Source organism: Procambarus clarkii, chromosome 5 (genome assembly GCF_040958095.1).
Source record: "Procambarus clarkii isolate CNS0578487 chromosome 5, FALCON_Pclarkii_2.0, whole genome shotgun sequence".
Classification (NCBI taxonomy): domain Eukaryota; kingdom Metazoa; phylum Arthropoda; class Malacostraca; order Decapoda; family Cambaridae; genus Procambarus; species Procambarus clarkii.
In genome coordinates this window covers 46,277,997-46,303,719 of record NC_091154.1, presented here as the reverse complement: position 1 = coordinate 46,303,719, position 25,723 = coordinate 46,277,997, and the positions used below count along the sequence as shown (strand labels likewise).

The 25,723-nt window shown below is 41.8% G+C and overlaps 1 protein-coding gene across 1 annotated transcript in view; it reads right to left on the bottom strand.

Moving 5' to 3' along the window:
* Positions 1-25,723, bottom strand: part of LOC138350768 (galactoside alpha-(1,2)-fucosyltransferase 1-like) — a 250,140-nt gene that overhangs the window by 155,151 nt on the left and 69,266 nt on the right. Inside the window, exon 2 of the mRNA XM_069302109.1 lies at positions 3,061-3,147. Within this exon, the coding sequence (XP_069158210.1) occupies positions 3,061-3,147 (87 nt within the window). The remainder of the gene's footprint in view (positions 1-3,060; positions 3,148-25,723) is intronic.

Sequence of the window (25,723 nt, the reverse complement as noted above, 5' to 3'; positions counted from 1 at the left end):
GATACCCTACTATCACTCAGCTGGCTGACACTCTACTATCACCCAGCTGGCTGACACCCTACTATCACCCAGCTGGCTGACACTCTACTATCACCCAGCTGGCTGACACCCTGCTATCACCCTAGCTGGCTGACACTTTACTATCACCCTAGCTGGCTGACACCCTACTATCACCCCAGCTGGCTGACACTTTACTATCACCCTAGCTGTCTGACACCATACTATCACCGCAGCTGGCTGACACTCTACTATCACCCTAGATGGCTGACACCCTACTATCCCCCCAGCTGGCTGACACTTTACTATCACCCCAGCTGGCTGACATCCTACTATCACCCCTGCAGTCTTACACTCTATTATCACCCAGCTGGCTGACACCCTACTATCACCCAGCTGGCTTACAATCTACTATCACCCCAGCTGGCTGACACTCTACTATCACCCTAGCTGGCTGACACTCTACTATCAGCCCAGGTGGCTGACACTCTACTATCACCCCAGCTGGCTGACACTCTACTATCAGCCCAGGTGGCTGACACTCTACTATCACCTCAGCTGGCTGACACTCTACTATTACCCCAGCTGACTGACACCCTACTATCACCCCAGCTGGCTGACACTCTACTATCACCCTAGCTGTCTGACACCCTAGTATCACCCTTGCTGACTGACACTCTACTATTACCCCAGCTGGCTGACACCCTACTATCACCCCAGCTGGCTGATACCCTACTATCACCCCAGCAGGTTGGCACTCTACTATCACACAGCTGGCTGACACCCACCTATCACCCAGTTGGCTGATACTTTACTATCACCCAGTTGGCTGACACTCTACTATCACCCAGCTGGCTGATACCCTACTATCACCCAGCTGGCTGACACTCTACTATCACCCAGCTGGCTGACACCCTGCTATCACCCTACTGGCTGAAACTCTACTATCACCCTAGCTGGCTGACACCCTACTATCACCGCAGCTGGCTGACACTCTATTATCACCCTAGCTGGCTGACACCCTACTATCACCCCTGCTGGCTGACACTTTACTATCACCCTAGCTGGCTGACACTATACTATCACCGCAGCTGGCTGACACTCTACTATCACCCTAGATGGCTGACACCCTACTATTCCCCCAGCTGGCTGACACTTTACTATCACCCCAGCTGGCTGACACCCTACTATTACCCCAGCTGGGTGACACTCTACTATCACCCCTGCTGGCTGACACCCTACTATCACCCCAGCTGGCTGACACTCTACTATAACCCTAGCTGGCTGACACCCTACTATAACCCCAGCTGGTTGACACTCTACTATCACCCCACCTTGCTGACACCCTACTATCACCCCAGCTGGCTGACACTCTACTTTCACCCCGGCTGGCTGACACTCTACTATCACCCTAGCTGGCTGACACCTTACTATCACCCTTGCTGGCTGACACTCTACTATCACCCCAGCTGGCTGACACTCTACTATAACCCCAGCTGGCTGACACCATACTATTACCTCAGCTGGCTGACACTCTACTATCACCCCAGCCTGCTGACACCCTACTATCACCCCAGCTGGCTGGCACTCTACTATCACCCCAGCTGGCTGACACCCTACTATCACCCAGCTGGCTGACACTTCACTGTCACCCTGCTGGCTGACACCCTACTATCATCCCAGCTGGCTGACACCCTACTATCACCCAACTGGCTGACACTCAACTATTACCCAGCTGGCTGACACTCTACTATAACCCCAGCTGGCTGACACCCTACTATCACCCCAGCTGGCTGACACCCTACCATCACCCCAGCTGGCTGACACTCTACTATAACCCAGCTGGCTGACACCCTATTATCACTCCAGCTGGCTGACACCCTATTATCACCCCAGCTGGCTGACACCCTACTATCACTCCAGCTGGCTGACACCCTACTATCACCCCAGCTGGCTGACACCCTACTGTCACCCAGCTGGCTGACACCCTACTGTCACCCAGCTGGCTGACACCCTACTATCACCCCAGCTGGCTGACACCCTACTGTCACCCAGCTGGCTGACACCCTACTGTCACCCAGCTGGCTGACACCGTACTATCACCCAGATGGGTGACACTATTATCACCCAGCTGGCTGACACTCTACTATTAGTATCAGCATTGACTGTGAAGGAAGGGAGACTATGAAGCAAGGGACTCACTGTGAAGCAAGGACTAACCGTGAAGCAAGGACTCACTGTGAAGCAAGGAACTCATTGTGAAGCAAGGACTCACTGTGAAGCAAGGACTAACCGTGAAGCAAGGACTCACTGTGAAGCAAGGACTAACCGTGAAGCAAGGACTCACCATGAAGCAAGGACTCACTGTAAAGCAAGGGACTCACTGTGAAGCAAGGGACTCACTGTGAAGCAAGGGACTCACTGTGAAGCAAGGACTCACCGTGAAGCAAGGGACTCACTGTGAAGCAAAGACTCACTGTGAAGCAAGGGACTCACTGTGAAGCAAGGACTCATTGTAAAGCTAGGAACTCACTGTGAAGCAAGGACTCACTGTGAAGCAAGGACTCACTGTGAAGCAAGGGGCTCACTTTGAAGCAAGGACTCACCGTGAAGCAAGGGACTCACTATGAAGCAAGGGACTCTCTGTGAAGCAAGGACTCACCGTGAAGCAAGGACTCACTGTGAAGCAAGGGACTCATTGTTAAGCATGGACTCACCGTGATGCAAGGGAGTCACTGTGAAGCAAGTACTCACTGTGATGCAAGGGACTCACTGTGAAGCAAGGACTCACTGTGAAGCAAGGACTCACCGTGAAGCAAGGACTCACCTTGAAGCAAGGGACTCACTGTGAAGCAAGGGCTCACCGTGAAGCAAGGAATCACTGTGAAGCAAAGACTCACCGTGAAGCAAGGACTCACTGTGAAGCAAAGACTCACCATTAAGCAAGGACTTACTGTGAAGCAAGGACTCACCATGAAGCAAGGACTCACCGTGAAGCAAGGGACTCACTGTGAAGCAAGGACTCACCGTGAAGCAAGGACTCACTGTGAAGCAAGGACTTACCGTGCTGGTTGTCAGGAGGAAGAGGCAAGTATCGTGGCTGAGGAAGGCACAAGCTGGCCTTCGCCAGGGACGGGTTGAAGCCGGCCTCTGTTAGAGAAGATGTTTGTTGACACAATGTTATGGGCTCTATAAGTCCTGTACAGGTCCTAGTGCATGTGTACAGACATCTCTCTCCTCGTCTGTACACATGCACCTTCACACTGTCTGTACAGGTCAGTACACATGCACACTTCACACTCAATTCTTCAGGTGTACGGAGGTAAAATATTACCAAATTCTTGTTCAGTATATCAAAGTGGCTCATTTTGGGTAGAGGTTGACATTTTACGGGACCCCCGTAACACACGCATGCACATACGTACATGTACGTTTGCAAGCACACACACAAAAACAAACACAAGCACACATGCATGCGCACACACACACACATATACGTCCAGTCAGGCTAGAAGGGATTAACACCTTTTCGTGGAAAGGGGATAAAACTTCACTCATAATCCACTCCCTTTCTTACCCCCTCTCTTACCTGCTGTAATCTGAAGACAACACCTCACCCACCTCCTCTTCACCCCCATCACACGCGCACACATGCACACACACACACGGTCTCTCTGTTCTCTCTCTCTCTCTCTCTTCTCTCTCTCTCTCTCTCTCTCTCTCTCTCTCTCTCTCTCTCTCTCTCTCTCTCTCTCTCTCTCTCTCTCTCTCTCTCTCTCTCTCTCTCTCTCTCTTTCTCTCTCTCTTGCTCTCTCTCTCTTGCTCTCTCTCTCTTGCTCTCTTGCTCTCTCTCTCTTGACAAGGGGCAAAATGGCAGGAGGACGCAGCTGGGACACAGGGAACAGCCAAAGTGACCAAGCGAAGGAAATGTTAACCCAAGTTCTGGAGGAATTCAGGAGGGAGATACATGAAATGTGGATTACAATTAACAACCTGCAAAGTGAGCTGACATCAGCAAGGGAGGAGATCAAATCCCTCACAGAGAAAAATAAAGAGACCGAGCATCAGATTATCATCCAAAGGGAAGGTGGGTATGTTGCATTGGAAGGAAATGCCTCTGTACCTGAAACATTTGCGGAAAGACTGAAAAAGAGCTCAGAAGCAATGGACACAGTGAGGGAGGTAGCCATGCAAGCAGCTACCTCACAGAAAAAGCAAGGTGCACCACTCAGCTGCTGGAGAGAAAAAGATCAGTGGTAGTTGTAGGCATCAAAGAACAGGAAGGATCCAACAGGCAAGAATGGAATAGCAAGGATAGAGAGGCAGTACATGGGCTGCTGAAGGAGTTACAGATGGAAGGGGCTGAACAAAGCATTGAGAAGGTTTTCAGGTAGGGCTGGTACAACAAGGACAGAAACCGACTTGTAAAGGTGATGTTTACAAATGAAACCACGAAGGAGGATATTCTCGAAAGGAAGAGACGTCTGCAGTATGTGGAGGGATACAAAAAAGTATTCCTGCAGAGGGATAGGACGAAGGAAGAGAAAGCCAGGGCAGCAGAGGCAAGGAGGAAGCACAGGGAGAGAGGAGCAAACCAGGAAAGCACAGCCCCTCAACACAACAGTCCCAGAGACAAGAGGGGAACCCAAAACAAGCATCCCAGGAACACCAGAGGGGAGGGAAACACCACCACCCCCCTCTGCATAGAAACCCTCCCTTCCCCTTACCCTACCTGCCCCCACTCATCCCTCCCTCCCCCCCACCCCATTCTGACCCTGTCACCCCTTCCCCATTCCCATCATATCCCCCCTCCTGCCTTTCCCCTTCTCCCCTTCATCCCATACCCTCCCTATCCCTCCTCACCCCGTATCCTCCATGTCCCCCCTATCTCCTTAATTTAAGCCACACCCTACCTGTCCCCCCCTTCCCTTAAACACGTACCCCCCACCCTAAAATCCTTTGAGACCCACAGACCTTCTCACCCACGGAACAGCTTCCCACACCAGCAGAATGCTCGCCAAGAAAGGGACAAGAAAATGAACAGAAGAAAGTGAGCTTCAAGGCAATGTACACTAACATAGATGGGATTACAAATAAAACAAGTGAACTCGGAGAATGGACAGGAGAAGAAAACTCAGACATAATACCACTCACAGAAACAAAGCTAACGAAAACCATAACAAATGCAGTGTTTCCACAGGGCTACTATGTAGTGAGGAAAGAGAGAGAAGGGAGAGGAGGAGATGGTGTAGCTTTGCTAATAAGAGAAGGTTGGAATTTCGAAGAGATGGTAATTCAGAACTGTGAAGTTTTCAGTGATTACATATCAGGCACCATAGCAACTGGAGGACAGAAAATTATAGTAGTAGTCATAAATAACCCCCCACCGAATGACAGAAGACCCAGACAGGAATATGATAGAAACAACTTGGCCACCATCAATATAATAGAGAGAGCAGCTTCTGTGGCTAGCAGGAACGGATCCAGACTACGAATCATGGGAGACTTCAACCATGGGAAGATAGATTGGGGGAACAGAGACCCACATGGAGGCCCAGACACATGGAGAGCTAAGCTGCTGGATGTGGCAACAAGAAACTTTCTAAGTCAACACGTCAAGGGACCGACAAGAATGACAGGAGGGGATGAACCAGCCTTGCTTGACCTGATATTTACCCTAAATGAGTCGGATATAAGGGAAGTTAAGTTGGAAGCCCCCTTGGGAATGAGTGATCATAGTGTATTGAGCTTTGAGTACCTGGTTGAGCTAGGAATTATCACCCCAAAAAAAGAACTGGGAAACAAAGGGCTGGCGTACTGAAAGGGAAACTATGAGGAGATGAATAAATTCCTATGGGATATACATTGGGACACAGAACTCATAACCAAGTCCGTACAAGACATGATGGACTATGTCACCCAAAAATGTCAGGAGGCTGTTAGCAGGTTTGTCCCAGCCCTACAGCAAAAAACAGAGAAGCAAAGGAAGAATCCATGGTTTAATAGGGAATGTATGAAAGCAAAGGAGCTGAACAATAGGGCATGGAGGAACTTCCGTAATAAAAGAACACCAGAAAGTAGAGAGAGATACCAGAGAACCAGGAACGAATATGTTAGTGTGAGAAGAGCAGCTGAGAAAAGGTATGAAAATGATATAGCTAATAAAGCCAAGACCGAGCCAAAGCTACTACACAGTCACATCAGGAGGAAGACAACAGTGAAGGAACAGGTGCTGAAACTTAGGGTGGGCGAGGACAGGTACACAGAGAATGACAAAGAGGTGTGTGAAGAACTCAACAAAAGGTTCCAGGAGGTCTTTACAATAGAACAGGAAGAAGTCATGGCGATAGGAGAGGTGGCAGCAAACCAGGTGACCTTGGAAAGATTCGAAATTACAAGAGATGAGGTCAAGAAACACCTATATGAGCTGGATGTGAGAAAAGCTGTTGGGCCGAAAGGAATCTCACCATGGGTATTGAAAGAGTGTGCAGGAGCACTTTGCTTGCCACTCTCCATAGTGTATAATAGGTCACTGGAAACGGGAGACCTACCAGAAATATGGAAGACTGCTAATGTAGTACCAATATACAAAAAGGGTGACAGACAAGAGGCACTGAACTACAGGCCAGTGTCCTTAACTTGTATACCATGCAAGGTGATGGAGAAGATTGTGAGAAAAAACCTAGTAACACACTTGGAGAGAAGAGACTTCGTGACAACCCATCAACATGGGTTCAGGGAGGGTAAATTTTGCCTTACAGGCTTGTTAGAATTCTACGATCCGGTGACAAAGATTAAGCAAGAAAGAGAAGGATGGGCGGACTGCATTTTTTTGGACTGTCGGAAAGCCTTTGACACAGTACCCCATGAAAGGTTGATGCATAAGCTGGAGAAACAGGCAGGAGTAACTGGTAAGGCGCTCCAGTGGATAAGGGAGTACCTAAGCAATAGGAAGCAGAGAGTTACAGTGAGGGGTGAGACCTCAGAATGGCGTGAAGTCACCAGTGGAGTCCCACAGGGCTCTGTACTCGGACCTATCCTGTTTCTGATATACGTAAATGATCTCTCAGAGGGTATAGACTCATTCCTCACAATGTTTGCTGACGACGCCAAAATTATGAGAAGGATTAAGACAGAGGAGGACAGCTTGAGGCTTCAAGAAGACCTGGACATGCTGCAGGAATGGTCGAACAAATGGCTATTAGAGTTTAACCCAAGGAAATGTAATGTAATGAAGATAGGGGTAGGAAGCAGGAGACCAGAAACAAGGTATCATTTGGGAGATGAAATACTTCAAGAGTCAGAGAGAGAGAGAAAGACCTGGGGGTTGATATCACGCCAGATCTGTCCCCTGAAGCTCATATCAAGAGGATAACATCAGCAGCATATGCCAGGTTGGCTAACATAAGAACGGCCTTTAGAAACTTGTGTAAGGAATCTTTCAGAACATTATATAACACATATGTCAGACCAATCCTGGAGTATGCGGCTCCAGCATGGATTCCGTATCTAGTCATGCATAAGACTAAACTGGAAAAGGTTCAAAGGTTTGCCACCAGACTAGTACCTGAGCTGAGAGGTATGAGCTACGAGGAGAGACTACGGGAATTAAACCTCACTTCGTTGGAAGACAGAAGAGTTAGGGGGGACATGATCACCACATTCAAGATTCTCAAGGGTATCGACAGGGTTGATAAAGACAGGCTATTTAACACAAGGGGCACACACACTAGGGGACACAGGTGGAAACTGAGTGCCCAAATGAGCCACAGAGATATTAGAAAAAACTTTTTTAGTGTCAGAGTGGTTGACAAATGGAATGCATTAGGAAGTAATGTGGTGGAGGCTGACTCCATACACAGTTTCAAGTGTAGATATGATAGAGCCCAATAGGCTCAGGAAAGTAGTGGAAAAGGTCCCAATGACCGGCAATTTTGCTTTTTTTCCCATGCCGGTCATTGGCGCAGGGGTTTTCTCGAATTTTTTCTCCATGCCGGTCATTGGCGCATGGGGTTTTCTCAAATATTTTCCCATGCCTGTCATTGGCGCATGGGGTTTTCTTAATTTTTTTCCCATGCCGGTCATTAGCGCATGAGGTTTTCTCAAATTTTTTTCTCCATGCCGGTCATTGGCGCATGGGGTTTTCTTGAATTTTTTTCTACAAGTCGCTCTATGACCCCTACCATTAAGCTCAAGAGGATTAAAATGCCGGTCCCTGGCGCATCCAAATTCCGTTACCCCGGCGACCTTGCACAGACATAACCAATGGTTAATGACGTCACCAGCTAGCCGCTGAGCGTTCCTGCACAGGCACGATCAAGGGGATTAAAAAGCCGGTCTATGAGTCGTGTATTTTGTGATACAACAGTAACCCTGAAACCTAATGTAAAATACCATCAACCCTAAACTATTTTAAATTTCCTATTTACTTCCAACCATCGGCCATTGCATGAAACAAAAGGGGAGCAGCACTGCAAGAAGTTATTTGTGTATTTTTCGAGTTCTTCCCCTGTTACCTGTATTTACCCAGGTATTTTCCTAAATCTAAAAAAACAATCCAATTCATTCCTGTTCTGTTACATGCTGATACGTTTAATAAGTTATTAATATTCCCCTTTACTATAACCATTCAGTCACACCTCTATTATGTCACCCCTATTTCTTCTTCTTCGTCTTTCTAGAGAATGTAATTTGAGCTTTGACAATCTTTCTTGAAGGATCGTTTATTATGCATAGGGCAAAAAATAAAATGAAAAAACTGCTATCAGTCGTTTATATGAAAAAACAGAGCCCTGGGCATTGGTGATTTCAATGCGTGTTCAGTAGTAAACCAATATTGTCCTTAACCGCATACACGTCTCACATTCGTTCAAAACATACCTCCCACACCTTACTGTGGCATATAACAAATAAAAAAAACTCATTCAGTAAAAGCAAGCCTCTCATGTTTTAAAATATGGCCTTCTGCGGCGCGAGGCGCGCTAAATGCGGATCCCAGGAGGTTCACACATAAGTGTGAACTCTTAATCTGGCTTAATACCTCACCTATACTCTGTGCTTCATCAAAGTTGATATTTAGCTACAATAGCTCGTATTTTCGCTCATTGCTTATATTTTCTGTTATTCATAAACCCTATCAAACCATCCTAACCTAACCTAACCCAACTTATTATATATAACAAACAAATACATTCTTCAGACCAGTTATTGTTGTTGTTTAGTGACATCGTGAAAAGCGACCTCAGGTATAGGGATAAGGTATTACTGGCCATTAGCATATAGGTGTCAAGGTATTACAGCACCTGACTGGTCAACTATGTATGACGTCACCAGATTGCCAATGCGGCCTTTAGCTTCCTACCTGTATATGTACTGTATTTGATGTTATTATTAATCAAAAAATGACTAGACTAACCATCCCCACCTAACCTAATCAGAGGTTTAAGAATATACATTTTAGTCATTCACAACTGTATTCATTATTCAGTGATAAGTTCAAAACTAGAATAGCAACCCAATGTCGTACCACTATTTGAGCAGAATCGTACGTCTGGCATCATGACAGGTAAGATGACCTGGTTTAAGAATATACATTTTAATTATCCACAACTGTAATTATTATTCGGTGATAAGTGCAAAAGTATAACAGCAACCCAAATGTCGTACCGCGATTTTTTGTAGAATCGTACATCTGGCAGCATAGCAGGTGAGCTGAACATAAGAATAAAGGTAACTGCAAAAGTCCTATTGGCCCATACGAGGCAGCTCCTATATATTTCCACCCAATCTCATTCATATTAATGTCCACCCTATGCTTAAAGCAACCAAGGGAACCCACTTAAAGTATTAGTGTACAATAATAGTTTTAATAAATAGCTGTCATTCTTGTTTTATACACAACAGCAATTATGAAACCCTATTGCTAGATATTCTACTATAATCCACAAGTAGCCACCACACATCTAGCAGCACAGCGGATTAGTAGCTGTGTTCATAGGCTAGTCAACTATCCTCACATCCATCAAATAGCTATCCAAATGTCGCACCTCAATTCATCCATCTAGCAACTCAGCTGGATGCTAGCCACTATATTCATAAGCTAATCATTTCTACACCTCGAAAATAAAAAATCCTAGTTTTGCTACACAAATCAGCCAACTTGTTTCTAAACCAACAGTCGCAAATACATGCATACATACCTACACATACTCCACAACCCATACATTCATAGAGAATAGTCTAGTTTTGTGCCACCATATCCCCCATTAATCAGATGTGATTTATGCCATACACAGAAAATACAGCAGTTGCACGCCAAATATGCCATTTATGCACAAAATATATTATTTACACTCAAAATATACCATCACACAAAAATATGTCATTTATAGACAAAAATATGACATTTACATACAAAAGATGCCAGTTGAGATATATTGAATAGTGAAGCAGAAGATTTTCTAGAATTAATTGACGATTGCTTTCTTACGCAACACATTAAGGAACCAACACGGGAAAATAATATTTTAGATTTAGTGTTAACTAACAGGGAAACGCAAATTAATGACATCGAAATAGGGAGTGAGCTAGGGAGCAGTGATCACAAAGAAATCAGATTTAGCATAGAATGGAATAGACCAGTAGGAGAAAATTCTGTTAAAGTGCCAGATTTTCGAAAAGCTGATTTTAATAGCCTAAGAAATTTTTTGGGTCAAATTGATTGGAAAGGCTTGGGTATGGGGTGTGGGCCGGTCTTGGAGCGAGACATGAACCCAGCGATAGGTGACTTAAATGGGGATTTCGATGTGGATTCAATATATAACTTATTTAAGAATATTCTAAACAAAGCACAGGAACGTAGTATACCATACAAATTGAATAGATCGTATACTAATGACCCAAAGTGGATAACAAAGAATTTGAAGAACCTTATAGGTAAAAAGAGAGCTTGGTACAAAAGGATTAAAAATGGGGAGGTCACTTTAGAACAGGAATTCGTACAACTGGTTAGAAATGTTAAAAAAGAGATAAGGAAAGCAAAAAGAAACTATGAAGTTCGCATAGCAGGGCAAGCAAAGACAAATCCTAAAGGGTTTTTTCAGTTATATCGTACTAAGACTAGGGAAAGGATAGGTCCATTAAAAACTGAGACAGGTCAAATAACAGATAGTGATGAAGAGATGAGTAGTATTTTTAATAAATATTTTGTATCTGTATTTACTAAAGAGGAACTTAACAATATGCCTTCAGCCGAACAAGTCTATGTGGGTGGGGACGAGGACAGGTTGACGAGTTTAGCAGTTACCAGGGAGGATGTTCTTAAACAAATAGTAAAACTCAAACCAAACAAATCCCCAGGGCCGGATGAAGTGTTTGCTAGGGTGCTTAAAGAATGCAAAGAGGAGCTTTGTGACCCACTGTCAACCATATTTAATAAATCAATAGAGTCAGGCAGAGTGCCAGAGTTTTGGAAAGTTGCTAATGTGATACCAGTTTTTAAGAAAGGAGATAGATCACTTGCGTCTAACTATCGACCAATTAGCCTAACGTCTATTGTGGGAAAGTTACTCGAATCTATAATAGCAAATAAAATTCGTCTTCATCTTGAAAAACATAAATTAATAATTGAGTCGCAACATGGTTTTATAAATGGCCGTTCATGTTTAACAAATTTGTTATCTTTTTATTCTAGCATTGTTGAGGCAGTTGATAGTGGTAAGGATTGCGATGTTGTATACCTTGACTTTAGCAAAGCTTTTGATACAGTGCCACATGAAAGACTGATTAAAAAAATAGAGTCTCATGGTATTGGGGGTGCTATATTAAGCTGGATTAGGGCATGGCTATACCAAAGGAAACAGAGAGTTAGTATAAATGGAATCAAGTCAGAGTGGGAAAATGTTGTAAGTGGAGTGCCTCAAGGCTCTGTCCTGGGACCTCTGTTGTTTATAATATATATAAATGATTTAGATTCAGGTTTGAGTAGCAACATTTGCAAATTTGCCGATGATACGAAAATCGGTAGGGAAATTAATTCGGAGGAGGACTCACTATCACTTCAAGTTGATCTAGATTGGGTTTTGAAATGGTCAAAGGATTGGCAGATGCAGTTTAATGCTGATAAATGTAAAGTTCTGAGGTTAGGTAATGATGATAGAGTTACAAGATACGAGCTAGATGGTGTTGTGATTGCGAAGTCGGATTGCGAAAGGGATCTGGGAGTTATGATTAGTAAGAATTTAAAACAAAAGGATCAATGCATAAATGTTCGTAATAAGGCAAATCGGACACTTGGATTTATTAATCGCAGCGTTAGTAACAAGACACCTGGTGTGGTTCTCAAGCTATATCTTGCTCTAGTTAGGCCCCATTTAGATTATGCAGTTCAGTTTTGGTCGCCATATTATAGAATGGATATAAATTCACTTGAACGTGTCCAACGTAGGATGACTAAGTTAATTCCCCAAATTAGAAATCTTTCATATGAAGAAAGATTAACAAAGCTTAAGTTGCTTTCACTGGAAAGGCGAAGAGTTAGGGGTGACATGATAGAGGTTTACAAGTGGATGAATGGACATAACCGGGGGATATTAATAGGGTATTAAAAGTATCAACACAGGACAGAACACGAAACAATGGATATAAATTGGATAAGTTTAGATTTAGGAAAGACTTGGGTAAATACTGGTTCAGTAACAGGGTTGTTGATTTGTGGAACCAATTGCCGCGTAACATTGTGGAGGTGGGGTCCCTCGATTGTTTCAAGCACGGGTTGGACAAGTATATGAGTGGGATTGGGTGGTTATAGAATAGGAGCTGCCTCGTATGGGCCAATAGGCCTTCTGCAGTTACCTTTGTTCTTATGTTCTTATGTTCTTATGTTGCACCCAAAATATGCCATTTACACAATATTGCATGTATACTCAGATTATAACATTTACAGAAAGTATGATATTTGCACAAATATATCAAAATGCTTATGCATTTAGACAATCAAAAATGCGCTTTCACTAAAATTCCACAATTCCACAAACATAATTTTCACAAAATACTCATACATTGTCTCATAAACCAAATACACTTACACCATGAAGATCTATTTTTCAGATTACAGAGCTTACACAAAATACACAATTTGCACACAAAAATACAGTTGCACCAGTTCCACGTCAACAAATTAAAAACACAACTTGCATAAATGCACTATTAGTACAAAAATTATTATAAAACATGTACAATTATTGCACAATTTGTGTAATTATTGTACATCTTTGCACAATTAATACAAGAAAACTTGCTATATAATTTCTCGACTTGCACAATGACAATAAATACACAAAGGTATAAATAAACAATTCGTCCATATGCAATTACACAACATGCGCAATTAATAAACAACTTTCACAAATATTACACATCTTTCATAATTATTACACAACTTTCACAAATACATATCTAGCACAAATACTTACAATACATAACTACCCCAAATATGAAAATTCACAACTGGCATAAAACACGATTTACACAAATACAATTGCGACATTTACACAACTTGCTCAAAAATAAAATCAATACACAACTGAACAATACATAACTAGCACATATTCATTAAATACACAACTAGAAAATTTCCACAAATACATATACAATTAATACATACGACTTGCACAAAACAATACACAATTTATAGAAATATAATCAATACATAATTGCAATAATCATACGACTTATGCAAAATATATAATCTACACAATCAATACACAAGTATATTAATTGTGCAATATATGTACAAATACAGACACAACCAACTGGGTCAAACAATACACAATTTGCAAGATATTTTTCTAGGTATATTTAGGACATTAATTACAATATGCTGAGTTTAACCAACTCCCCAAAAATCAGAATTTCACATATTAAAAAGGTACATATGACTTCCGATGAGCGCTATTATTAATACATTCATTTTCCATTAATATTTCAACATTATCAGTGCTAAACTATTCATCTAACATATGTCCATTGTTTGTAATACATTCCTTGTTACATCCTCTCCAATCAGGCCACCCATATATATTTATGCAAACCATCTAACAGACTTATTTATTCTAGCCTTAGTTATGTTAGGTTTGGTGAAGTCAGTATTTTATATGATAATTTTAAGAAAATTTGCTATATCTTATCAAAAATGCATGCTATCAAAACCTAAATTCATCAAAATCTTTAAAAAAATATACTTATACTTCACAAATTTACCTAAATTCAACCTAGTAAAAGCTAAACTAACAAAATATGAGCATCCCATATCCTCACATACAAGCCTATAACACCTCTGTCCATACATTACATGAGTTGGCCATATAGCTCGAACCCCAAATAGGAAAATTTACACTATTTCATAAACATGCTAGTTCATGACCCCTAAGATATTATATGTATATGTCCTTCCCTACACGACCTCATCTAACCTGACCTAGCATATCCAAACCTGGATTTGGTTAAAGTTGGCGAAATTTATGCTATGCCACCTAAATATGACCTAATTTATGGCAATTTCCACCAAATATACCCAAATGTTGTGTATCATAGCATCACCAAAGCCCATTTTTACCTACATTTTCTCCTATTTCATCCTACCCTACACAACCTTACCTAACCTATCCTACCATATCCAAACCTAGATTTGGTTAAAGTCTTCGAAATTTAAGCTATCCCACCTAAATTCGATCTAATTTAAGGCAATTCCCACCAAATATCCCCAAATGTTGTGTATCACAGCACTGCCAAAGCCCATTTTTACCTACATTTTCTCCTATTCCATCCTACCCTACGCAACCTTACCTAACCTATCCTACCATATCCAAACCTAGATTTGGTTAAAGTCGGCGAAATTTAAGTTATCCCATATAAATTTGTCCTAATTTAAGACAATTTCCACCAAATATACCCAAAAATGTTTTGGAACATAGCACGGCCAAAGCTCATTTTAGCTGAGTTTTCACCTATTCCAACCTGCTCTAGAAAACCCTACTCAGCCTCTCCTGGCATATCCAAAGTCGGATTTGATTATAGTTGGCAAAATTTATGCCTTTCCCACCTAAATTTTACCTAATTTATGCCAATTTCCACCGAATATACCCAAATGTTTTGTATCGTAGCATAGCCAAGGTTCATTTTAGCTGAGTTTTCACCTATTCCAACCTGCTCTAGAAAACCCTACTCAGCCTCTCCTGGCATATCCAAAGTCGGATTTGATTATAGTTGGCAAAATTTATGCCTTTCCCACCTAAATTTCACCTAATTTATGCCAATTTCCACCGAATATATCCAAATGTTTTATATCTTAGCATGGTCAAAGTTCATTTCACCCAAGTTTTTCACCTATTCCATCTTACCTTACACAGCCTTACCTAACCTGACCTAGCATATCCCAAGCTAGATTTGATTAGAGTTCGTGAAATTTATGCTTACTCACCTAAATTCAACCTAATTTAAGACAATTTCTACCAATTTACCCAAAATGTTTTGTTACATAGCTCAGCCAAAGACCATTTTAGCCGAGTTTTCACATATTCCAACCTACCCTACATAGCCTTACCTATCCCTGACCTAGCAGATTTGATTAAAGTTGGGGAAATTTAAGCTATCGCCATCAAATTGGAGACAATTTCCACCAAATATGCCTAAATGTTGTGTTTCATAGCACAGCCAAAACCTATTTTATCCACATTTTCACCCATTCCAACTAAACCTGGACCTAACCTCTGATGCGACATATACTCAGAGAAGTGATGTTTTTTGGATATGAACCTAAATGCCCGTGCCTAACCTGCAAGAGTCTTGGAGCTTTGTTGAATATTTTATCTATTTTTCTTCGAAAACTGAAGTTTGGGATATGAACCTATCCGCACTGTGCCTAACCTGCTAGGTTTTTTGTTAAACATCGTAACCATATTCAAAGAAAAGTGATGTTTTGGATATGGACCTAACAGCCCCTCTCCTTTAAAACTTGGAACTGTGTTCAATATTGTAGATATAGTGTTGGGTATGTGTTTTGTTTTTACACATCAACCCAACTGTCTTGGACCTAACCTCCCTTCATCTAACTTCAAATTTATCGTAAATATGGAAGGAACGTGTTGTTTGTGCATCAACCCAACCGTCCTTGACCTAACCTCCATTTATCAAACTTCAAATTTATCATAAATATGGGAGGACCGTGTTATTTGTGCATCAACCCTGCCGTCCTGGGCCTAACCTCCCTTTATCTAACTTCAAATTTATTGTATTTATGGGAAGAAGGTGTTGTTTATGCATCAACCCAACCTCCCTGGACCTAACCTCTGATACACGAATCTTGGTTCAATATTGCATCATACTCGTACCATATTTAATAGAGGTTAGGTTGAGGATGGTTGAATTATGTGAAAAAAAATATGGTACGAGTATGATGCAATATTGAACCAAGATTCGTGTATCAGAGGTTAGGTCCAGGGAGGTTGGGTTGATGCATAAACAACACCTTCTTCCCATAAATACAATAAATTTGAAGTTAGATAAAGGGAGGTTAGGCCCAAGACGGCTGGGTTGATGCACAAATAACACGGTCCTCCCATATTTATGATAAATTTGAAGTTTGATAAATGGAGGTTAGGTCAAGGACGGTTGGGTTGATGCACAAATAACACGTTCCTTCCATATTTACGATAAATTTTAAGTTAGATGAAGGGAGGTTAGGTCCAGGACAGTTGGGTTGATGTGTAAAAACAAAACACATACCCAACACTATATCTACAATATTGAACACAGTTCCAAGTTTTAAAGGAGAGGGGCTGTTAGGTCCATATCCAAAACATCACTTTTCTATGAATATGGTTACGATGTTCAACAAAAAACCTAGCAGGTTAGGCACAGTGCGGATAGGTTCATATCCCAAACTTCAGTTTTCGAAGAAAAATAGATAAAATATTCAACAAAGCTCCAAGACTCTTGCAGGTTAGGCACGGGCATTTAGGTTCATATCCAAAAAACATCACTTCTCTGAGTATATGTCGCATTTGAGGTTGGGTCCAGGTTTAGTTGGAATGGGTGAAAATGTGGATAAAATAGATTTTGGCTGTGCTATGATACACAACATTTAGGCATATTTGGTGGAAATTGTCTCCAATTTGATAACGATAGCTTAAATTTCCCCAACTTTAATCAAATCTGCTAGGTCAGGGATAGGTAAGGCTATGTAGGGTAGGTTGGAATATGTGAAAACTCGGCTAAAATGGTCTTTGGCTGAGCTATGTAACAAAACATTTTGGGTATATTGGGTAGAAATTGTCTTAAATTAGGTTGAATTTAGGTGAGTAAGCATAAATTTCACGAACTCTAATCAAATCTAGCTTGGGATATGCTAGGTCAGGTTAGGTAAGGCTGTGTAAGGTAAGATGGAATAGGTGAAAAACTTGGGTGAAATGAACTGTGACCATGCTAAGATACAAAACATTTGGGTATATTCGGTGGAAATTGGCATAAATTAGGTGAAATTTAGGTGGGAAAGGCATAAATTTTGCCAACTATAATCAAATCCGACTTTGGATATGCCAGGAGAGGCTGGGTAGGGTTTTCTAGGGCAGGTTGGAATAGGTGAAAACTCAGCTAAAATGAGCTTTGGCCGTGCTATGTTCCAAAACATTTTTGGGTATATTTGGTGGAAATTGTCTTAAATTAGGACAAATTTATATGGGATAACTTAAATTTCGCAGACTTTAACCAAATCTAGGTTTGGATATGGTAGGATAGGTTAGGTAAGGTTGTGTAGGGTAGGATGGAATAGGAGAAAATGTAGGTAAAAATGGGCTTTGGCAGTGCTGTGATACACAACATTTGGGGATATTTGGTGGGAATTGCCTTAAATTAGGTCGAATTTATGTGGAATAGCTTCAATTTTGCAGACTTTAACCAAATCCAGGTTTGGATATGCTAGGATAGGTTAGGTGAGGTTGTGTAGGGTAGGATGGAATAGGAGAAAATGTAGGTAAAAATGGGCTTTGGTGATGCTATGATACACAACATTTGGGTATATTTGGTGGAAATTGCCATAAATTAGGTCATATTTAGGTGGCATAGCATAAATTTCGCCAACTTTAACCAAATCCAGGTTTGGATATGCTAGGTCAGGTTAGATGAGGTCGTGTAGGGAAGGACATATACATATAATATCTTAGGGGTCATGAACTAGCATGTTTATGAAATAGTGTAAATTTTCCTATTTGGGGTTCGAGCTATATGGCCAACTCATGTAATGTATGGACAGAGGTGTTATAGGCTTGTATGTGAGGATATGGGATGCTCATATTTTGTTAGTTTAGCTTTTACTAGGTTGAATTTAGGTAAATTTGTGAAGTATAAGTATATTTTTTTAAAGATTTTGATGAATTTAGGTTTTGATAGCATGCATTTTTGATAAGATATAGCAAATTTTCTTAAAATTATCATATAAAATACTGACTTCACCAAACCTAACATAACTAAGGCTAGAATAAATAAGTCTGTTAGATGGTTTGCATAAATATATATGGGTGGCCTGATTGGAGAGGATGTAACAAGGAATGTATTACAAACAATGGACATATGTTAGATGAATAGTTTAGCACTGATAATGTTGAAATATTAATGGAAAATGAATGTATTAATAATAGCGCTCATCGGAAGTCATATGTACCTTTTTAATATGTGAAATTCTGATTTTTGGGGAGTTGGTTAAACTCAGCATATTGTAATTAATGTCCTAAATATACCTAGAAAAATATCTTGCAAATTGTGTATTGTTTGACCCAGTTGGTTGTGTCTGTATTTGTACATATATTGCACAATTAATATACTTGTGTATTGATTGTGTAGATTATATATTTTGCATAAGTCGTATGATTATTGCAATTATGTATTGATTATATTTCTATAAATTGTGTATTGTTTTGTGCAAGTCGTATGTATTAATTGTATATGTATTTGTGGAAATTTTCTAGTTGTGTATTTAATGAATATGTGCTAGTTATGTATTGTTCAGTTGTGTATTGATTTTATTTTTGAGCAAGTTGTGTAAATGTCGCAATTGTATTTGTGTAAATAGTGTTTTATGCCAGTTGTGTATTTTCATATTTGAGGTAGTTATGTATTGTACGTATTTGTGCTAGATATGTATTTGTGAAAGTTGTGTAATAATTATGAAAGATGTGTAATATTTGTGAAAGTTGTTTATTAATTGCGCATGTTGTGTAATTGCATATGAACGAATTGTTTATTTATACCTTTGTGTATTTATTGTCATTGTGCAAGTCGAGAAATTATATAGCAAGTTTTCTTGTATTAATTGTGCAAAGATGTACAATAATTACACAAATTGTGCAATAATTGTACATGTTTTATAATAATTTTTGTACTAATAGTGCATTTATGCAAGTTGTGTTTTTAATTTGTTGACGTGGAACTGGTGCAACTGTATTTTTGTGTGCAAATTGTGTATTTTGTGTAAGCTCTGTAATCTGAAAAAATAGACCTTAGTGGTGTAAGTGTATTTGGTTTATGAGACAATGTATGAGTATTTTGTGAAAATTATGTTTGTGGAATTGTGGAATTTTAGTGAAAGCGCATTTTTGATTGTCTAAATGCATAAGCATTTTGATATATTTGTACAAATATCATACTTTCTGTAAATGTTATAATCTGAGTATACATGCAATATTGTGTAAATGGCATATTTGGCGTGCAACTGGCTTCTTTTGTATGTAAATGTCATATTTTTGTCTATAAATGACATATTTTTGTGTGATGGTATATTTTGAGTGTAAATAATATATTTTGTGCATAAATGGCATATTTGGCGTGCAACTGCTGTATTTTCTGTGTATGGCATAAATCACATTTGATTAATGGGGGAAATGGTGGCACAAAACTAGACTATTCTCTATGAATGTATGGGTTGTGGAGTATGTGTAGGTATGTATGCATGTATTTGCGACTGTTGGTTTAGAAACAAGTTAGCTGATTTGTGTAGCAAAATTAGGATTTTTTATTTTCGAGGTGTAGAAATGATTAGCTTATGAATATAGTGGCTAGCATCCAGCTGAGTTGCTAGATGGATGAATTGAGGTGCGACATTTGGATAGCTATTTGATGGATGTGAGGATAGTTGACTAGCCTATGAACACAGCTACTAATCCGCTGTGCTGCCAGATGTGTGGTGGCTACTTGTGGATTATAGTAGAATATCTAGCAATAGGGTTTCATAATTGCTGTTGTGTATAAAACAAGAATGACAGCTATTTATTAAATCTATTATTGTACACTAATACTTTAAGTGGGTTCCCTTGGTTGCTTTAAGCATAGGGTGGACATGAATATGAATGAGATTGGGTGGAAATATATAGGAGCTGCCTCGTATGGGCCAATAGGACTTTTGCAGTTATCTTTATTCTTATGTTCAGCTCACCTGCTATGCTGCCAGATGTACGATTCTACAAAAAATCGCGGTACGACATTTGGGTTGCTGTTATACTTTTGCACTTATCACCGAATAATAATTACAGTTGTGGATAATTAAAATGTATATTCTTAAACCAGGTCATCTTACCTGTCATGATGCCAGACATACGATTCTGCTCAAATAGCGGTACGACATTGGGTTGCTATTCTAGTTTTGAAGTTATCACTGAATAATGAATACAGTTGTGAATGACTAAAATGTATATTCTTAAACCTCTGATTAGGTTAGGTGGGGATGGTTAGTCTAATCATTTTTTGATTAATAATAACATCAAATACAGTACATATACAGGTAGGAAGCTAAAGGCCGCATTGGCCATCTGGTGACGTCATACATAGTTGACCAGTCAGGTGCTGTAATACCTTGACACCTATATGCTAATGGCCAGTAATACCTTATCCCTATACCTGAGGTCTCTTTTCACGATGTCACTAAACAACAACAATAACTGGTCTGAAGAATGTATTTGTTTGTTATATATAATAAGTTGGGTTAGGTTAGGTTAGGATGGTTTGATAGGGTTTATGAATAACAGAAAATATAAGCAATGAGCGAAAATACGAGCTATTGTAGCTAAATATCAACTTTGATGAAGCACAGAGTATAGGTGAGGTATTAAGCCAGATTAAGAGTTCACACTTATGTGTGTACCTCCTGGGATCCGCATTTAGCGCGCCTCGAGCCGCAGAAGGCCATATTTTAAAACATGAGAGGCTTGCTTTTACTGAATGAGTTTTTTTTATTTGTTATATGCCACAGTAAGGTGTGGGAGGTATGTTTTGAACGAATGTGAGACGTGTATGCGGTTAAGGACAATATTGGTTTACTACTGAACACGCATTGAAATCACCAATGCCCAGGGCTCTGTTTTTTTCATATAAACGACTGATAGCAGTTTTTTCATTTTATTTTTTGCCCTATGCATAATAAACGATCCTTCAAGAAAGATTGTCAAAGCTCAAATTACATTCTCTAGAAAGACGAAGAAGAAGAAATAGGGGTGACATAATAGAGGTGTGACTGAATGGTTATAGTAAAGGGGAATATTAATAACTTATTAAACGTATCAGCATGAAACAGAACAGGAATGAATTGGATTGGTTTTTTAGATTTAGGAAAATACCTGGGTAAATACAGGTAACAGGGGAAGAACTCGAAAAATACACAAATAACTTCTTGCAGTGCTGCTCCCCTTTTGTTTCATGCAATGGCCGATGGTTGGAAGTAAATAGGAAATTTAAAATAGTTTAGGGTTGATGGTATTTTACATTAGGTTTCAGGGTTACTGTTGTATCACAAAATACACGACTCATAGACCGGCTTTTTAATCCCCTTGATCGTGCCTGTGCAGGAACGCTCAGCGGCTAGCTGGTGACGTCATTAACCATTGGTTATGTCTGTGCAAGGTCGCCGGGGTAACGGAAATTGGATGCGCCAGGGACCGGCATTTTAATCCCCTTGAGCTTAATGGTAGGGGTCATAGAGCGACTTGTAGAAAAAAATTCAAGAAAACCCCATGCGCCAATGACCGGCATGGAGAAAAAAATATGAGAAAACCCCATGCGCCAATGACAGGCATGGGAAAAAAGCAAAATTGCCGGTCATTGGGACCTTTTCCACTACTCAGGAACCTGTACACCTGTTGATTGACGGTTGAGAGGCGGGACCAAAGAGACAGAGCTCAACCCCGCAAGCACAACTAGGTGAGTACTGTCTGTATAGGTCTGTACTCATGTACCTTCACACTGTCTGTACAGGTCTGTACTCATGTACCTTCACACTGTCTGTATAGGTCTGTACTCATGCACCTTCACACTGTCTATACAGGTCTGTACTCATGCACCTTCACACTGTCTGTACAGGTCTGTACTCATGCACCTTCACACTGTCTGTACAGGTCTGTACTCATGCACCTTCACACTGTCTGTACAGGTCTGTACTCATGTACCTTCACACTGTCTGTACAGGTCTGTACTCATGCACCTTCACACTGTCTGTATAGGTCTGTACTCATGTACCTTCACACTGTCTGTACAGGTCTGTACTCATGTACCTTCACACTGTCTGTACAGGTCTGTACTCATGTACCTTCACACTGTCTGTACAGGTCTGTACTCATGTACCTTCACACTGTCTGTATAGGTCTGTACTCATGTACCTTCACACTGTCTGCACAGGTCTGTACTCATGTACCTTCACACTGTCTGTACAGGTCTGTACTCATGTACCTTCACACTGTCTGTACAGGTCTGTACATATGCACCTTCACACTGTTCAGGACACTCTTCAGGAATCGTTCAGGACCCTGAATACCACTTATGTCAGACTAATCCTGGAATATGCAGCTCCAGCCTGGAATCCGTACCTAATTAAACACAAGACAAAGTTAGAGAAGATTCAGCGGTATGCCACCAGGCTCGTCCCGGAACTGAAAGCAATGAGCTACGAGGAAAGACTAAAGGAGCTGAACCTCACTTCCAAGGAAAACAGAAGAGTAAGGGGAGACTTGATAACCTCCTACAAAATTCTCATGGGAATTGACAGGGTGGACAAAGACAAACTATTCAGCACGGGTGGGACACGAACAAGGGGACACAGGTGGAAACTTAGTACCCAGATGAGCCACAAAGACATAGAAAGATTTTTTCAGTGTCAGAGAAATTAATAAATGGAATGCATTAGGCAGTGATGTGGTGGAGGCTGACTCCATACACAGTTTCAAATGTAGATGTGATAGAGCCCAGTAGGCTCAGGAATCTGTACACCAGTTGATTGACAGTTGAGAGGCGGGACGAAAGAGACGAAGCACAACCCCGGCAAGCGCAACTAGGTGAGTAGGTGAGTACTGTACAGGTGTGTACACATGCACCTTCACACTGTCTATACACTTACCACACCTGTACTCAACGTTTACAGGTCAATGGCTGCACATGTACCACATCTGCACACAGCCTATACAGGCCTATGAGTGTATATATTCCTCACCTGTACACAGCCAGTACAGGTGCAAAATATCGCGCCAGGATCAGGACGAGAGTGATCCCAGAGTGCTACAACTGTGACTGTGGGCACCAGTCTGTGATCCCAGAGTGCTACAACTGTGACTGTGGGCACCAGTCTGTGATCCCAGAGTGCTACAACTGTGACTGTGGGCACCAGTCTGTGATCCCAGAGTGCTACAACTGTGACTGTGAGCACCAGTCTGTGATCCCAGAGTGCTACAACTGTGACTGTGAGCACCAGTCTGTGATCCCAGAGTGCTACAACTGTGACTGTGGGCACCAGTCTGTGATCCCAGAGTGCTACAACTGTGACTGTGAGCACCAGTCTGTGATCCCAGAGTGCTACAACTGTGACTGTGAGCACCAGTCTGTGATCCCAGAGTGCTACAACTGTAACTGTGGGCACCAGTCTGTGATCCCAGAGTGCTACAACTGTGACTGTGGGCACCAGTCTGTGATCCCAGAGTGCTACAACTGTGACTGTGGGCACCAGTCTGTGATCCCAGAGTGCTACAACTGTGTCTGTGGGCACCAGTCTGTACTCCCAGAGTGCTACAACTGTGACTGTGGGCACCAGTCTGTACTCCCAGAGTGCTACAACTGTGACTGTGGGCACCAGTCTGTACTCCCAGAGTGCTACAACTGTGACTGTGGACACCAGTCTGTGACGCCAGAGTGACTGTTGTAGTTTGATTGGATTTATTCATAAAATTTTGTGTTATTTATTATTCCAGCTTTCTTTTTTTTCAATTGAAGGCTGTTAGGAAGTTGGCCCCAGAGCCCATAAACAGTTACGAAGTTGGCCCCCGAGCCCATAAACAGTTAAGAAGTTGTCCCCCGAGCCCATAAACAGTTAAGAAGTTGGCCCCCGAGCCCATAAACAGTTACGAAGTTGGCCCCCGAGCCCATAAACAGTTACAAAGTTGGCCCCCGAGCTCATAAACAGTTAAGAAGTTGGCCCCCGAGCCCATAAACAGTTACGAAGTTGGCCCCCGAGCCCATAAACAGTTAAGAAGTTGGCCCCCGAGCCCATAAACAGTTAAGAAGTTGGCCCCCGAGCCCACAAACAGTTATGAAGTTGGCCCCCGAGCCCATAAACAGTTAAGAAGTTGGCCCCCGAGCCCATAAACAGTTACGAAGTTGGCCCCCGAGCCCATAAACAGTTACGAAGTTGGCCCCCGAGCCCATAAACAGTTACGAAGTTGGCCCCCAAGCCCATAAACAGTTACGAAGTTGGCCCCCGAGCCCATAAACAGTTACGAAGTTGGCCCCCGAGCCCATAAACAGTTACGAAGTTGGCCCCCGAGCCCATAAACAGTTACGAAGTTGGCCCCCGAGCCCATAAACAGTTACGAAGTTGGACCCCGAGCCCATAAACAGTTACGAAGTTGGCCCCCAAGCCCATAAACAGTTACGAAGTTGGCCCCCGAGCCCATAAACAGTTACGAAGTTGGCCCCCGAGCCCATAAACAGTTACAAAGTTGGCCCCCGAGCCCATAAACAGTTACGAAGTTGGCCCCCGAGCCCATAAACAGTTACGAAGTTGGCCCCCGAGCCCATAAACAGTTACGAAGTTGGCCCCCGAGCCCATAAACAGTTACGAAGTTGGCCCCCGAGCCCATAAACAGTTAAGAAGTTGGCCCCCGAGCCCATAAACAGTTACGAAGTTGGCCCCCGAGCCCATAAACAGTTACGAAGTTGGTCCCCAAGCCCATAAACAGTTAAGAAGTTGGCCCCCGAGCCCATAAACAGTTAAGAAGTTGGTCCCCGAGCCCATAAACAGTTAAGAAGTTGGTCTCCGAGCCCATAAACAGTTACGAAGTTGGCCCCCGAGCCCATAAACAGTTACGAAGTTGGCCCCCGAGCCCATAAACAGTTACGAAGTTGGCCCCCGAGCCCATAAACAGTTACGAAGTTGGCCCCCGAGCCCATAAACAGTTACGAAGTTGGCCCCCGAGCCCATAAACAGTTACGAAGTTGGCCCCCGAGCCCATAAACAGTTACGACGTTGGCCCCCGAGCCCATAAACAGTTACGAAGTTGGCCCCCGAGCCCATAAACAGTTAAGAAGTTGGTCCCCGAGCCCATAAACAGTTAAGAAGTTGGCCCCCGAGCCCATAAACAGTTACGAAGTTGGCCCCCGAGCCCATAAACAGTTACGAAGTTGGCCCCCGAGCCCATAAACAGTT